This window comes from Tachysurus fulvidraco, chromosome 6 (genome assembly GCF_022655615.1).
Source record: "Tachysurus fulvidraco isolate hzauxx_2018 chromosome 6, HZAU_PFXX_2.0, whole genome shotgun sequence".
Lineage (NCBI taxonomy): Eukaryota > Metazoa > Chordata > Actinopteri > Siluriformes > Bagridae > Tachysurus > Tachysurus fulvidraco.
In genome coordinates, this window is record NC_062523.1 from 15,153,220 (window position 1) to 15,169,914 (window position 16,695).

General features: G+C 39.0%; 1 protein-coding gene across 4 annotated transcripts in view; it reads left to right on the forward strand.

The window, feature by feature from the left end:
• The window catches only part of ppp1r9ala (protein phosphatase 1 regulatory subunit 9A-like A), a 32,816-nt gene that overhangs the window by 7,127 nt on the left and 8,994 nt on the right, over positions 1 to 16,695 (forward strand). For all 4 annotated transcript variants that reach the window (XM_027164431.2, XM_027164430.2, XM_027164432.2 and 1 more), the window contains exons 3-7: positions 13,373 to 13,505; positions 13,604 to 13,724; positions 14,836 to 14,940; positions 15,463 to 15,592; positions 16,363 to 16,518. In XM_027164431.2, coding sequence (XP_027020232.2) covers positions 13,373 to 13,505; positions 13,604 to 13,724; positions 14,836 to 14,940; positions 15,463 to 15,592; positions 16,363 to 16,518 — 645 coding nt within the window. The remainder of the gene's footprint in view (positions 1 to 13,372; positions 13,506 to 13,603; positions 13,725 to 14,835; positions 14,941 to 15,462; positions 15,593 to 16,362; positions 16,519 to 16,695) is intronic.

Genomic DNA, 16,695 nt, shown 5'->3' on the forward strand with positions numbered 1-16,695 from the left:
CCAAGATCTCCTCTGCACTTACAGGCACATACACACACAGCCCCAGCCAGCTCAACAGGCTGCTGGTGCTTCAAAGCTGCTGGTGCTTCAAAGCCAAAGGTTGTGTAAAGTGTATTCTTCCTGTTTAGAGGAAAGTATTGTATGTATAGTGCTTGTATGAGCCTGTAATGAAGCAGTGTGAATTTATAAATTGAAAGTATTAAAATGTTTCCTGTTGTTATGGGTCTGCCACTAGAGGCATTGTGTTTTCTGGTTGTTCATCTCTCAGGTTCTCAGGTTAGCTCCATAATATCTCAAGAAGTAGGATTTGTAAGGTCAGCTAACCAGCAGATGAAGCGAATAGACTTTGGAATCGATCCAAATAGGTTCAAGGTCACAGCAAGGTCATGCCTGAAATAATATTTTCTTTAAGGTCCTTCCTGTTTAAGTATATTTTAAGCGGAATTTCTTCAGGCATTCAAATTAGTAACAAGAAGAACTAGACTTGTTGGCAGCAGGTGCATCCTAACCAGTGTCTGTCATGGAGTTCTACTTGTTTACTATGGTTAAGTTTATTCATTTATTTAGATTTATTAAGAATTGTCGATGGAATATTCTCACAATATAGTAGGGAAGTGTGTCTGTACATATCATCTTTTTCATTATTATAGACTTATATTGGTTGGCCTAACACACACACACACACACACACAGGAGTTGTCACAGTAGGTGCACACAGCCAAAAATACAAGCCACCTCTGAGTGTGTCTTCAGGCAGTAGTTTGGACCTGCTAATCAGGAATGAAGGTGTTGTGTTGGTGCTTGACTCTCTCTTTCACTCTCTCTCTCTCTCTCTCTCTCTCTCTCTCTCTCTCTCTCTCTCTCTCTCTCTCTCTCTTTCTCGCTCTGTCCCACACACACTCCCACACACACACCCTGATCAGATTGGCTATAGAGGAGACGGGCATGGCGGCAGTAAATGTTCTGTGTTTGTACACTGTAACGTGAACAGGTAATCGGCTGTGCTCTTGGGAGTGTTCTTAGTAATCTTTCTCCATCACCGGATTCCTTTTATTTTTTATTCATAGTTTTCCAAATGTTTCCCTATCCCTTCCTCCACCCTTTCTTTTCTCAGAGAGAGAGAGGAAACAGAAATGGGGCACTTTTCCCACATCAGCTGGGACTCGCTTATGTTGTCTTTTCCATTTCCCTATCTCTACTCCATCCTGTGGAATGTAGCTCAGCCCTCATCTCATGCCCTTAGTCTCTCACTCACACACACACACACACACACACACACACGCACACATACGCACACATTCTCCCTCTCTCTCCCTCTCCACCAGTTTCTGTATTTAGTCCAAACACCTGGACTAGTGGCACAGGAGATGGCTAATGAATACTAATTCACCTCTTTCTTTATTGTTATTTTGCTGTTTGACAACTTGTCTTTTTTGAATGCTCTAGTCTCTGACACAGAACAGTAACTTGGAGTAGGTTGATCAGTTATGCTTTTGTCTTTTTTATTCTTAGTCTTTAGAATCTGTTTTGTATTTGCTTTCTTAGATAATTTCAGGTGTGTTCTTCCTGTATTAACAAGGATTTACCCAAATAAAGGTACACACAATGGTGTAGGCTTGGTTTCAGATGTGTATGGGACACTTCAGACACATTTCCAGAGGAAATGAAAACACCAAAAATGAACCTAAGTGTGAGCAAGACAATGCATTTGTATTGCTTGGTGCCATGAATATGACGTTAATGTATATTTTGTGAAAACAGGTGCACGTGGCATGCAACTGAACAGCAGTCATGAATCACAAAGCACAAATTCATGCTTCAAAACTTTGCCAGGAGCAGCATGCCACGCACGTACAAAACACACTCCCATGAAGATTTGGTTTCACTACTTGGTTAAAAAGAAAACAACACGGAAATGTTCCTTTATTCTAGTCCACACCATTGATAAATAAAATCTATCTAAAACATGCTTTTGGAATTGCTGGGTAAATCACACTATAAAATTTGGCCAATTGGTCTAATCAGCTCCACCTCCAGTAGGTCCTGGATGGGCAAAAAAAATAAAAATAAACTTAAGCAGAAACTGAAAATCTGACCTGGAACTACAGCTCAGATGCTATATTGGCTACATTTCTCATAAATGTAGCTCATTTTTATTAAATTAGCTGCCTTCCAGATTAACATTAGGAATCAAAAAGGCTGTAAATGTGTTCAGACACTAACCCTATTAAATCATACAACCGGCCATCCTGAGGTGTATCTGTAAAAGAAACATTACTGTTTCCCCAATTCAGCTATTTGTCATTTCTCAGTTTGCCCTATAGCTAGCGCTCTCATATAAAGATGACAGAAATCTTCCTTTTGGAAACATGAAATCAGCCACCAAAAATTTTCGATCTGCTGCTTATTCTTATGCATCAAATGGCGACTGAACGCTCAGAGGAAAGCACAAACTGCCTCATTCTGCATACACAGGTGTATAGAGGCTAGGACTGGTGATAAAACGATAACGATATGTATCGTGATAGACACGTGATCAATATCAATAAAAAAAATGTGTTCGATAAAACGTTCTATATTTTTTATTCTTCGTAGGAAGAAAACAGAGGCCGTGAAGCAAGTTTGGTTGCATTAACAAAGGCACTCACTCTCTGGTAACCTAGCAACGTAGGGAGTGACACGCTAACAGCCAATCATGTAACAGTATCATGTTTGGTTGTGCCATATTGTTGTCTCGTGCTTGTCTGCTGGATTCCTCTTCAGTAACCGGCGACTGATCAGCAGAAAATGAGTGCAATAAAAAAGTGAATAGTTCAACCTCAAGTATGATTAGAGTAAGAATAAATTGAGTTACTTTTTCATATTTCTGCAGGTTTTATATTTCAGACAATGTTACTGTACTGTATCAGGTTTGTTTTTATATTACAGATATATCTCAGTCTACCTCAGTTTTATTTATGTTTGCAAAACACTGCACATATTTTAAAACACTTTATTCACCAGAAGGTGAACAGCTAGGGAACTTCCTAGTACTAAACTGGCATTAAATTCTCAGGTTTCTCTGTTTATATTTAACACTTTGCACTATTTTATTACAATTTATTAAGCATTTCTTACATTTTCTTTTATTTTGCACCTTAAATGTTAAGAGAATTGTTAAGTGTTCATTGTGACTTTAGACTTATGTTTACATTTTAATTATTTGAGTTTTCCTGGTTGTTGACATTTCTGTCTTAATAACTGAGGGGATTATGGTCAGAGGAAGGTTAAGTTCAAAATAAAAATGTTAAAACGTAATATATTTTTCTCCTCTTCCTTATTTTTTGGGTCATAAAAAATATCAATGATTATCGATACCGACCGATATGAAACACCGATATCACAGTTTTCAGCCATATCGCCCAGCCCTAATAGAGGCCCATGATTGATCAGTGTTCTGACTGGCAGAGACACTTGCTCTTATAGATAGTTGTGACATTGTAAAGAATTGAAATATGTGATCTTCTGACAAAAGCATACCTGTTAAGAGAGAGGTCTTTACTGGAAAATTAAAAAAAGATTGTTGGATCATATCCCTTTACAGCTGTGAATGTCTGCTTTAAAGCTGCAGGATTATAAGTATAGCCTGTAGGCAGATTGTACTAGCTGCAGAACAAAATTACACAATCTATTGTCAGGCAGCATGAATTTCCACACAATAGCTTAATCTTGTGTCTCTCTCTGTCATTCTGAAAATGCAGCTCTGATAGAGATTTGGTGTCAGCAGGAGGTCTGTCACGCTCTGTGATGTGACAGTAAGCTCCACACACTAGTTTGCCAGCAGGTCAGGAAATCAAGATTACTACAACTTTTTTAAAGGGAACTGTAAATGCTTTTATTCTGATCCATTTCTGTATGTTCTGGTAGATTTATTGTGTAGATGAACAGAACCTAAAATGTTTCATTTCAGATTTTACTAGTACTGTGTACAGCTTCCAGGTTTCCTGTTTAGGCTGATGTGGCTGACTGCACTGTAAATAAAACAGTGTACACTCATAGAAACTGGTCCAAGATGGCTTTACTCTGCGTTCACATTAGTTGGTAACCATTTTGGTATTCCAAGCCACTGGTATAACATCCAACTTGAGATTTTATGTAGATTAGTTATAATGAAGTAAAGCAACAAAGGAAAACATGTAAGAATTTATTTGAATTCAGAGTAGCAAAGTAAATTGGATGGTGTGTGTGTGTGTGTGTGTGTGTGTGTGTGTGTGTGTGTGTGTATATATATATATATATATATATATATATATATATATATATATATATATATATATATATATATATATATATATATATATATATATATATACCCCTCAGATGCATGCTGTGAGGGATGTATTTTGGTTATAGCTATGACTATAATAACTGCCCATAATAACAATTTTTGTGGCACATTCTGCCATGACCCAGCAGTTTCCACTATCTGGCTGTTTTACTTGAACTGCTCATGAATTATGCCATAATTGCCATAATTGTCCATTAACCTAAAACCAAATAGAAGGAAAGTAATGTTTAGGATTTTTCCACTGGGAATAGCAAATCAGACAGAACTGTTTGTGAGAGAGATTGACAGACACTGACACTGACATGACTGAGACAGACACTGTGAGTAAACAGTGTGTAACCACGATCATGGCAAAGAGACAGTGATCACAACAGAGACAGTTTTCGAGACAAAGACACTGTGATTGCAACAGAGAGAGAGAGATGGAGTGAAGGGAAGACTGTCATCAAAACCGAAAGTGAGAGGAGATAATTAAGGTACAGGAATTCTGCAAGACCAAGCTAGACACAGGAATGGAGAGTGTCCAAGATCAACACAGAATGAGACAAGCTGTGATTGAAACAGTGAGTGTGATTTAACAAAGAGAGAGGTTATAATTAAGACATAGGGAGACTATGATGAAGACACATTGAGAGAGCCAGATCAAGATGGAGAAAGTCAGAGAGATGGATAGACCAAAACTGGGAGGCGGACCTAGATTGTAACTAAGAGAGACGGAGAAAGGGAAAGAAAGAGTAGCCAGTATAGTATAATATAACTCAATTTTCTCATTCACTCACTTGTTTTTGAATTACGTTAATGCTGGCTCTGTCTCATGGAGCAGCCATGGAACTAGTCAGCGTGTACAGTATGTGTGTGTTAGAGGAGGAGGAACAGTCTTTGTAGTAGAAGATGAACAGTAATGAGTAATGTTGACTTACAGGGAGTGGAGAGAGTGAAGGGGGATTTTTGTGGAGTAGTACAGTGGCTGCAGATGTGAAGCAGATGGCGCTGGGGCTTTTCAGCCACATCTTAAATTTGCAATGTATGGTTTGAATTTAAAAAGAATCAAGTGACAAGTTAATAAGCATGGTAAAGGTTTTCTGCACTGTATTCTATATTAGCTTTGGTCTTGCCAGCTCTGTTTTACAGCTGAGTCACCACCACACCATGCTCACGTCACCAAGGGCTTGAGCTGCGAGCTTTGCAGTGATGTCTGGATTCAGCACCATTTCCTGGAGGGAGTGTATTTTAAATGTGGTTGGTTTATTACAAGTAAATAAATTTGAATACTTAGAATTAAAACCACAACCTGGTTGACAGTAGAGCAACTTTGGTTATGGGAATTTATTTGCTTACATGATTGTTTTCAGAATGAGAAATGCACAACACATTTGACTTTGCAGATACACATTAGAATTTTTTTAAAATGATTCGGATCATCAAGCAGATTTTAATATTACACAAAGATAACCAGAGTAAATACAAAATGCAGTTTTAAAATGATTTCATTTATTAAGGGGAGAAAGCTGTCCATACTTGCCCGGCCTAATATGAAAATTAATTGCCCCCTAAACCTAATAACTGGTTGTGCCACCTGCAATCAAGTGTTTTTGATAACATGGCATAACTGGTAACTGGTCTTTCACAATGCTCTATAGGAATTTTGGTGTTAGTTTTACACCAGAGGTAACGGGGCATACACCTTCCAAAATGATAAACTTTTGTCTCATCGGTCTGCAGAATATTTGCCCAAAAGTCATCAAGATGTTTTTTTTGCCAATTGTGAGCCTTTGTGTTCAGCATTGGAACTCTAACATGGATGCCATTTTTGTCCAGTCTCAATCTTAATGTTGAATCATGAACAATGACCTTAACTGAGGAAAGTGAGGCCTGCAGTTCTTTTAGATGTTGTTCTGGGTTCTTTTATGAACTCTTAGATGAGTCGTCGTGCTCTTGGAGTAATTTTGGTAGGCTAGCCACTCCTCGGAAGATTCACCACTGTTCCAAGTTTTCTCCGTTTGTGGATAATGGTTCTCATCGTGGTTTGCTGGAGTCCCAAAGCCTGAGAAATGGCTCTGTAACCCTTTCCAGACTGATACAAGTCACTTACTTTGTTTCTCATCTGTTCTTGAATTGTTCGTGTTGCTTTTTAACATCTTTTAGCATGCTTCACTTTTCCAGACATTTTCTTTTTAAGTGATTTCTTGATTCAACAGGCCTGGCAGTAATCAGGCCTGGGTGTGGCGAGTAAAATTTAACACAGCTTCACAAATAATGTGGTTAAACACAGATTGCTCATAGAAGAAAAAAAAGGGGGGGTGGGGAGCACGTACGGTCAGGTAGGTTTAACAGCTTTTTTTAATCCCTTAAGAAATGAAATCACCTTTTTAAAAACTGCATTTTGTATTTACTCTGGTTATCTTTATGTAATATTAAAATAATTAAAATCATATCTTGATCATTTAAGCGTGACGACAAATATAGAAACACATATTACACAGTACTGTACAGATGCTATTCAGAGTTACTTCGTTGAGATGCAAGGACACAACACTTAAGCTCATAGCAGAAGCCATATATCTTGAAAGCATATCTCATTGCCAAAACCCTTGGCCTGGAAATTTGTGCAATCTTTTGTATTCCTTAAGCGGACGGGATTAGTTTTACATGGGGACGTGGAGTAATGCAATTTTAAAGCACTATTCGGACGGGACTAGTTTTACTTGGGGACGTGGAGTAATGCAATTTTACCTCAGGATGTCTGTAATATTAAGTGGCCAATTCGCACGGGACAAGACATCTCAGTAAAACTAGCAGAAGTAGGAGGGTAACTTGCTTTACGCACCACGGTAACCTCCTTGTCGCCATGTGCGTATGACGTTGCTTTATGTTATCACGTGCGCAAACAGACAACATGGCGCCAACAAGAAAAACGCGAAACTGGAGCAGGGAGGAAAAGCTGTGTTTAATCTCGGTTTGGTGAGAACGTCGGTTTCAGAGGCAGTTTGAGACCATGGTGCATATATATATATATATATATATATATATATATATATATATATATATATATATATATATATATATATATATATATATATATATATATATATAATAAAACAGTTTAATGATTACCGAGATGGCACATTCGGACGGGACTAAAATCACAGAGAAGCTCGGGTAATAATTACTTTACCCCATGTCCCCACGCAAAACTAATCCCGTCCGAATAAGGCTTAGGTCTATTTACACTATTTTAAACAAATTACACTATTTGGCCAAATTTCTGTGGATAGTTGACCATCACACCCATGTGTGTGACAAAAATGAAATCACACATTTGTATAAGTGACCCAGAATGTTCCAGCATGGCAATGCCCCTGTGCACACAGTGAGCTGCATGTTGTTCAGTGAATTTGGCAAAAGTGTGGAATGGATGCGACTTATAAATCATAGATTTATTGACTAAATCCTGTAATACTTGTGTGTATATTTATCTCCTGAAATTAGGAGTGGGTGATATTGCTAGTTTATATCATAACATTTAAATAGTTATGATGAGGTGCTGTTTCTCAAACTCCACTAATGTTCTTAAAGTCTTATTCATATAAAGCGGTAGAGGATTAGGTGGATGCAATGGTATCTCAACTGTTAAGTTTGGGAGTCCCAGCACCGCTAACCCTCAGATGTGGGGAAAAAAATTCACTGTGCTATATATGTGACAAATAAAGACTTCTTTTAAAGAAATTATGTTCTTATACCAGAGCAAGGTTCAATTCTTAAATCTATTAGGTTAGAAAAACACTCAGTCGATCTGGCTATAACCTGAATGATGCATTTGCTCTAATGTTATTGTTTCCATAGTAACAGCTCACACACTGGGACCTATTATGTAAAAGTGCCACAAAGATTAATGAGAAACTGATGATTATCATGTTAATAATATGGAATGGAAAAATTAAGAATCTCTCCTCGATTGCACATCAGCTACCGACCAGGGAGGGCACAGGTTGCTTTTACGTAGTGATTCACATGATTCACAATTTATGCTTCACTGCCAAATTATATTATTATGCAGAGTGTGAAAGTTTTGCTTTCTGATCTCAGGGACTCATCTCCTCCTCTCCTCCCATCATTTCTCACGCAACGCATTCAGTGCAAAACTTTGCTGTCTTGTTCGGTCCTGATGGTTCAAAAGCAGTCTTACACACACACACACACACACACACACACACAGACACACACACACACAGACACACACACACACACACACAGACACACACACACACACACACACACACACACACACACACACACACACACACACTCACACACACTCACACACACACACACACACTCACACACACACACACACACACACACACACACACACACTCACACACACACACACACACACACACACACACACACACACACACACACACACACACACACACACACGGAAGGAAGGAGCGAGCGAGCCGGGGCCAAGCAGATTGAAAGGTGAGTTTTCCTCAAAGGTAACCAGAGCTAGAGATAACCTACTGCTCTCTCTTTCTTTCTGTCTGTCTCTTTCTTTCTCTTTATGTTTTTTTCTTTCACACACTCTGTCTCATATAAAGAGACTGTGTGAACACACAGTCTCAACGATTAGGTTACCAAAAAGAAAAGGACATTGTTCCAATTTACTGAAGTAGTCAATAGCAACAGGAAAGTCAAAGAGGGGGAAAAAGAAAGAAATGAAAGAAAGAGTGAGTGTAGAGGGGAAGAGTGAGGCCAAGTATAACCACTGTGCTACTGAAAGTTCAGCCAAGGCCTGGGAATCATCAGGCACTCATATTCACAGCTCTTATATTTTTTACAGTTACAGTATCCTGTACCAGGCTCTGATATCAGCAGGTAAATTAATCACAACTAATCAGGAAACGCTACCGCATGATCGATGTCCTCCCTGCCTTTCAGTTATTTTGCATGTATATTGGCTTAAAATAAGATTATGCTGTAAATGTAAATAAAGCAACAGTTTTATCAATTAACTGATCAGTCCAGGATTACAATGAAGTTATTGATGCATCTTATATAAAAAGGCTTATGTAATGGAAAACTGGTTCAGAAAGCTTGGCTCATTTTTACACGTTTTTGTATTTTCTGGTGTGTTAATGAGAGAGACAGGAGATTTACACGGTGGAAATGGATATGACTGAGGAAAGATATGCTTTTTTGTGTGTGCTGCAAGGTCAGAGGAACTTCAGAGCAGGCAAACATCCTTGCATATCGATAGAAGCCTATATCTAAGTTGTGAACATAAACTTTGAGGGTTTTTAAGTCAGTTTTGATTTCAGGGTCTTAAAGACATTTTCCTATTGCTTTTCAGTCTGATGCAGGACATGGACTGAGTGAACCAGGATTAAAGGCATTACATACAAGGGGCCTACTCTTATACTATTCATGGTCTCTCTCCCCTTCTTTCTCTTTCTGAACCAGTGCATTCATTCTGCTTTTCACATGGATTAGTGCGGTTCGAGTTCAGTATTGTAAATGGCAGCTGACCCAGGACCAGTTCCACCCCTCAAATCATAGCCTTCAGTTCCCTGGAATGATATTAGGCCTCATCTTTAACAAGCAATTTATTCAGCATGGCCTGTTTTTGGACAAAAAAAGCTCTTGGATCAGCAGCCAAGTGGGCTGGACAGAGACAGACAGAGTGATGTGTGAGCCACTCTGTTCCTTCAGCATGGCAGCCTTTGTCAGTATGGGCTTTGATTATGCACTGTAGGAGGATTAGTAGGCAGGTGAAAGGTGCTTTTGCAGACTGGTCCGAAATCTATTCCCCTAAACACTGCAGTTACTGTGAGCATTATACCACATGGGTAAACGGGTCTAAGATCAGCAGGTAAGCTTCACAGAATGAAAGGCGTGTATGTAGAGTGTTGCTCAAGCCTCAACATGCCCAAGGAACTGTCCCTCAAACGTGGAGGGAAAATTTTTACCGAGTTACATCATTCCACTAAAAGCTTCCAAATGCTTCTAGTATTTCTATTGCTTTTCCCTTTAGTATTTGGGTTTCATTCTTTTTCACACAACCAGGCATACTCTTTCTTACCCCCACGTTCCTTGTAATACATAGTTAAGATGGTTTAATTTACTTGAGCAGAGATTACTGAAGAACTTAAAGATATTATCAGAGACTTTGTGTAAATGAGAGGATAGTCAGGGAGCTGGTTTGGTTTGGTTCTGAGATAAGCCTTCATAAGCTTGAAGGAAATCTCCACCCTGAAACACAATAAATGTCAGTTTATATTAGTTTATATGGTTTATACTGAGATATTTGTAGTGCCACTCTGTTGCTTATTTGTTGTTCAGAGCTGTAGCTTTCTTTGTCCCTTTGAGAGACTAGTGTTTGCATGTTGCACAGTAAAAAGATTCCTAATGATCTCAAATGGAAGGGACAACAGATTTCGATAAAGAAAAGCAAAGGGGCAAGTGATTTTTTTTTCACTCACCATTTTCAATGGCATCCAGTGTAATATTAATGGGAAATCCACTGTAAATATCGTAGACCACAAACATTGGACTCCAAGTCCCAGAATGCAAAGCGGCTTTATTGGGCAATCTATTTATCCTGAACAGAAGTGATTTGAGTGATGACCAGTAATGTGCCACTCACCGTGATATTAGCACGAAAAGAGAAACTTTACAGTCTAACAACTTTAAGCATAGTGTATAGCTGATGAGGTGAGAGAACTGGACAGACTAACGGACTACAGTGCTGCTGCATCACTCTTTTAGAGATGAAGAGATAAATCAGGTTTTCATTTCTACTGGCATGAATATCAGCAGCCGGCTCACCGGGATTGTGGGCAGAGATAAATGACGTGTATGGTGTATAAGGATAAAGGTCATAACAGCAATTCAAATTTTAAGCCAAAATCAGACTGAGGCCATCTAGTGGCTGACTGCAGTACAATTTCTAACCCGCCCAATCCTATGTTAGTGAATGACAGAAGGCAGTACTTCATGTTCTCGGGAAAGGTGGTTTGTCACATTTACATGTTTAGTTGACACTTATCTCTCCATCAGGACTTTTCCTTATAAAAAAAATACATTTTAGAGGAGTTATTTGATGATAAATAAAAAGGTGTGCTTCATGACGTTATGACTGTTTTGTACATGTAAGCCGAGTCCCATAAATGTGCACATTCTTTCCAACACTATTCCTTTCCCTAGCTTTACTGATGTAAACAGTCCTCCCTGTTAATAAACTCCCTGCTGAGGGTCTTTCCTGTATTTTGCTCAGTTTGATATCTCATTTGTACTGATGTATAGCAAACCAGTGTTTGTGAAAGGTGTAGTGATGACATGAGAATTAAGGTGTAGCTGAATGAGAATTCACACTAGAGCTTGGTAAAGTTATCCAGTCACTCCTTTAGTTCTAAAATCTTTTCCTGACTATAATATAATCAATTTATCTAGCTGCCAAAATTATGACCATAATTATTGGTTTCATATTGAATAATAACATTGCACGTGCTACTTGTTGTTATGAGGTGATGTGCCATGGTAAGTTGCAATTCAGGTGATTGCCTGCATGTTTACTTACATGTGTTTTCATCACTAAATGGGTGGGTGAGAGATGTGGCCACTTCCATTTCAACCAGAAAAAGGCTTCAAAAGCACACAGTGGAGCAGTGATCTGATTTGCCCCTGTCCCTGTTATAAGCAACGAATTTTCAGTAAAGGAAACATTTGTTTGGGTTAATTATTTATCATAATTAATTCACTTGAAGTTCAGCATATTCTGCACCTTTGCACTTTGTGTATGGTTCTCTTTGTACTTGTGAAGCGATCATGTGCAATTAAACTCATCCATTAAAGGTGCTTCTTGAAAAGGTGCAACACATTGTTACTCTGCGTTAGAGAAATGGTTAGTATCGGCATAATTTATCATGATATATCTAAAATTTCTCCCATGTTTACAAGCAGTAGCACACACCAGCCTTTGCTTTATTTCCTTGCTCCAACAGCTTCACTAGAGTAAATAGTAAAGGAATATTGTCTTGTGACTATGTTTATAACTCAACTGGACAGTAGCTCTTTGATTAAAGGCAGGGTCTCCGATTTTTGAGAAATGCTTCAGAAAACTGAGTTGGGCCGAATAATAAACAAATATCAAAACACAAATCAAAAGCGTGTAGCCAATGAGCAGAAATGGGGCTTGTCAATATGCGGCGGAGAGAGTGTTCAGTGTGCATGTGTGACATTAGCAGAAAGCGGTTTTAACATTGACATGGAGGATAAAAACAAAGAAAGAAAGCGAAGAAAGGCTTACGATAAAGCAAGAAGTAGGACGTGTTAATATAGGATCAGCTTTCCAGTGCTGTAGAGAACTGAAGGAGCAGGAAGTTGCCGAATATTCACAGATTGGAGTTTCCCGAGTCAATAACTCCTGAGCTAAACACTGTTACTACACAAATAACACCTCTTTTCTATCGTAGTAATGTAGAGAGGCAGCTACAACTGCATTTTGCTAGTAACAGCGTTTAGCTCAGGAGTTAATGACTCAGGAAACTCCAATCTGTGAATATGTGGCCAACTTTACTTAAGACCCCGAGGCGCTTTTTTCCTTCTCGATAGGTGAGTAACGTTGGTTTTGCATTGTTACACAGAACTAATATATGCCTTTGTCCTTTGCATGATTATGCTTGTGTGTCATTTTTGCTTGTTTGTTTTTTCTGCAATCGTATTGTTCTTCCCTTCAGTTGTGATAGACACATTTCTTTCCAATAGTTGCCTGGGTTACGCATGTATGTGTGGGCGGAGCTATAAATACAGGGGTGGGACCCATTTGGGTTGGGGTGTGTTTGTTTTGGTGATTTCAAATGTCGACATTGGCTTTCAAAAATCGGAGACCCTGCCTTTAAGTGAAATTCACAGGTCTTTATATACCGATTAATATGGTGGGTAAATATGTCTTAAATCCTAAGATTATGATAGTTATGAGAAATGCTTTTGTGGCAGTTTAGTATTTTATAAATATATACTCATGTAAGTGTGCGTCTTTTCTAGGTCTTTACAACATACTCGAATGAAGACTACGACCGACGCAATGACGAGGTGGATCCCGTGGCAGCTTCTGCTGAGTATGAGCTGGAGAAGCGTGTGGAGAAGATGGACGTTTTTCCAGTGGAGATGGAGAAAGGTAGTTTACTCCCACAGCTTGCCTCTTAATTTGACAAACATTTTGTAGTATTACAGTTAAGGAGAAGCTTCCTGATGTTCTTGCTCTCTGTACTGCAGGTGATAATGGGTTAGGCATCAGCATTATAGGCATGGGGGTGGGAGCCGATCAGGGTCTGGAAAAACTCGGCATCTTTGTGAAGACCATCACAGAAGGAGGTGCAGCTGAGAGCGATGGCAGGTGAGACTTGGTGTGATTGCTTGTAGAAGGATTAGGATTAGTTTTTACCTTTCATATCTTAATGGAATCGAGGTAATCTTATCGGTAGTTGTTAAAACACTTTATACATGTGGATCCAAGGCACTGAGGTGTTTAATACCTTTCTGGGCTTAAACTGATTCCAGAAAAAAAAGTCCTGCATGATTACACATATATACTGGTCCATTATGTGTAACAGTTTTAATTATATATAGGACAATAGTGAATAGTGATCACATCAAAGTTCATTATCTTCTCCTTGGCAAAAACACAACTAAATCTACAAACTAAAGTTTTCTGACCTTAAATCTATTTAATTGATTTTGTCATTCAAAACTATGTAATATGTTATATATGATTTTAATAAGAGCAGTGTTTTATAACCCATAAACAAACAATCTCACTTCAGATCTCTATTGACATATTAGCAGTTTCTTTGGTATGTCCCTATGAAATGAGCTGGAAAATGCATGCAATCTTTTTTCACCCCAACAGAAACATCAGGGCTCCGACATGAAGCAGAAGCATTTTGTAACACACTAAAGGAGATTATTTTGTTTTAATAACTGGTCTGACATGATTTCAGTTATTGCATGGCTTTGTTTTTACGATGACACAGCATATAAATATTGTTGTTAGAATAATTTTTTTTTTGAATGGGAAACGTGAGGCCACATTTCACATTTATCACAACGTATCACATTTCATCTAAACATCAACCTATGCAGTCAGAATTAGCCTTTCAGGAGGAATTTTAACAGGCAATTTAATATTACATTTTGAGCGTTGGAAGCATTATGAATGCTTACACAAACATTGTACTATACAGTACCTGTGATTTTAAGGCATTTGACAGCTGCTCACATCTAGAGAGACTTATGTTTATATCATTTATACAACTGTGCAGGTAAGGGTTAAGGACCTTGCTCAAGGGCAGTGGCAGCTTGGAGGTCCTGGGATTTGAAATCGCTACCATTTAATTAATAATCGAGTGTCTTAACCCCCATGATACCACTGCCCTGTTACATATTGCAAAATCCCTATGATCCATATTACACAATGGATGTATTTAAACCTGGTGGTTTTTATTTAGGATCCAGGTGAACGATCAGATCGTAGAAGTTGATGGCATCAGTCTGGTGGGAGTGACGCAGCTCTTTGCAGCTACAGTCCTCAAGAACACAAAGGGAACTGTTCGGTGAGTGCTGAACTTATGCCTGCATGATACAGCAACAGACACCTTAGTGTGAGCTCTTGGCTTGACCCACACATGAATGGAAACTCGTGTGAAACAGTAACTGCCTGGGAGACAGACAGGTGGGGCGAGCAGAGACAGTTTTAATACTGATTACCTTATATAATTATAGTTTACCTTCACAGAATTACTGGGCTGTTTAGCCACCCCCACACTGCCTCAGTAATCTGTAGAGCTCAACTTGGTATGGTAATGGTTGACCACAGGCAAATGAGGCACACACACAGTCTGGCTAACTATAATGAACAACGCAACCTTGTTTGCAACTTTTCATCATGCTAAGGCTACAGCCACCCTCCATCATCATAGACACATATGAGCATGTACACACTAGTCACCACACCAACCTCCACAGGCACATAGAGGCAGTAACATTACCTGAGGTCCACTACACACCTTGTAGTGATATGTAGGTCAAACCCACCTACTTCCTTTCTGCTAACCTATCAGTTATGCCATGTGCAGTTTCCTGATTGGTCGGGAGAAACCAGGGACCCAGAGTGAGGTGGCCCGACTGATCAGTGAGACGCTGGAGCAGGAGAGACACCAGCAGCAGCAGAGACTGGAGGATCCATATGAACAGTCCACAGAGGAGGTGGGTCTGTGGGCTTGGAGTTTAAATTAAACAGGAAGCTTGTTCAGATTTGTTAGGTAGCTTGTTTCACCAAATATCTGCTTCAGGTCATACAGAAAAATCAGACTCTCAGATACATTTCTTTCTGCCATCTATAATATTTTCTTTATTTCACTGATTAGGGTTAGCAAGGTTAATGCTACATATGGCAATTTTTAATGTTGAACATCTGTAAGTGTTGCCGTTTAGATGAATGTTTTAGTTGCTCTTTAGTTTTCATTCAGAACTGGTGCTCAAGTCTTTTGCATATTGTGAGGTATTTGAATGGGGAGTGACTGGTTGAGGTCAGGTTGGATTCTGTTGCGTGAATGTTGGCTCTTTGCTCTGTAGTCTTGTGGTATATGCAAAGCACAAGGGCAGGAATGTATGCTGTTATTTTTCCTTGAGTTCAGATGATTACACCAAAGAAAAATTCACTGTGCTCAGATAACACTCTCTTGTTGCGCATGTTTCACCTCTGTACAGCCTTTATCTGAAGCATGATATATTCACTTACGAATTGTTAGAAGGGTTGTGACACTTTTCTTTTTAAATATTTGGAATACTTGATCAGATTGTGTGTATTCTGGTAAAACGTATGTTAAACCTACCTATAACTGTAAGTAATCTACTAATCATAGACATAGAAATATTCTGTGTTTGAAGTCTACTGGGAATTAGGCCTTTCTGGTAATTTGCTCTTTCCTTCGGAGAGTGAATCACTCAGTGACATCGCTGTGTGCTTGTTTCAGGACGAACACTACGAGGAGGATGAAGGAGAGGAAGATGGGATTGTAAGCTCGAGTTTTGGCAAGAGGTCCGGCGAGCTGTATGATTTGCCAGAGAATGAAAGGATGTTCATGCCCTCAAATATGGATGCCGCTCAGCTTAGCTTCAAATTTAAAGAGGTAAGCAAGAGAACTAATCCAGATGTTAGCAAAGCCAAATCTATATGGCATCCCAAAAGTCTGTATGCCAGCACCACTTGGGTTAGAAGCCTTATTATTGCCACATAGGCATTACAGCACAGTGGAATTCTTTCCTTTTCATATCCCAACTGAGGAGGTTGGGGTTGGAGTGCGGGG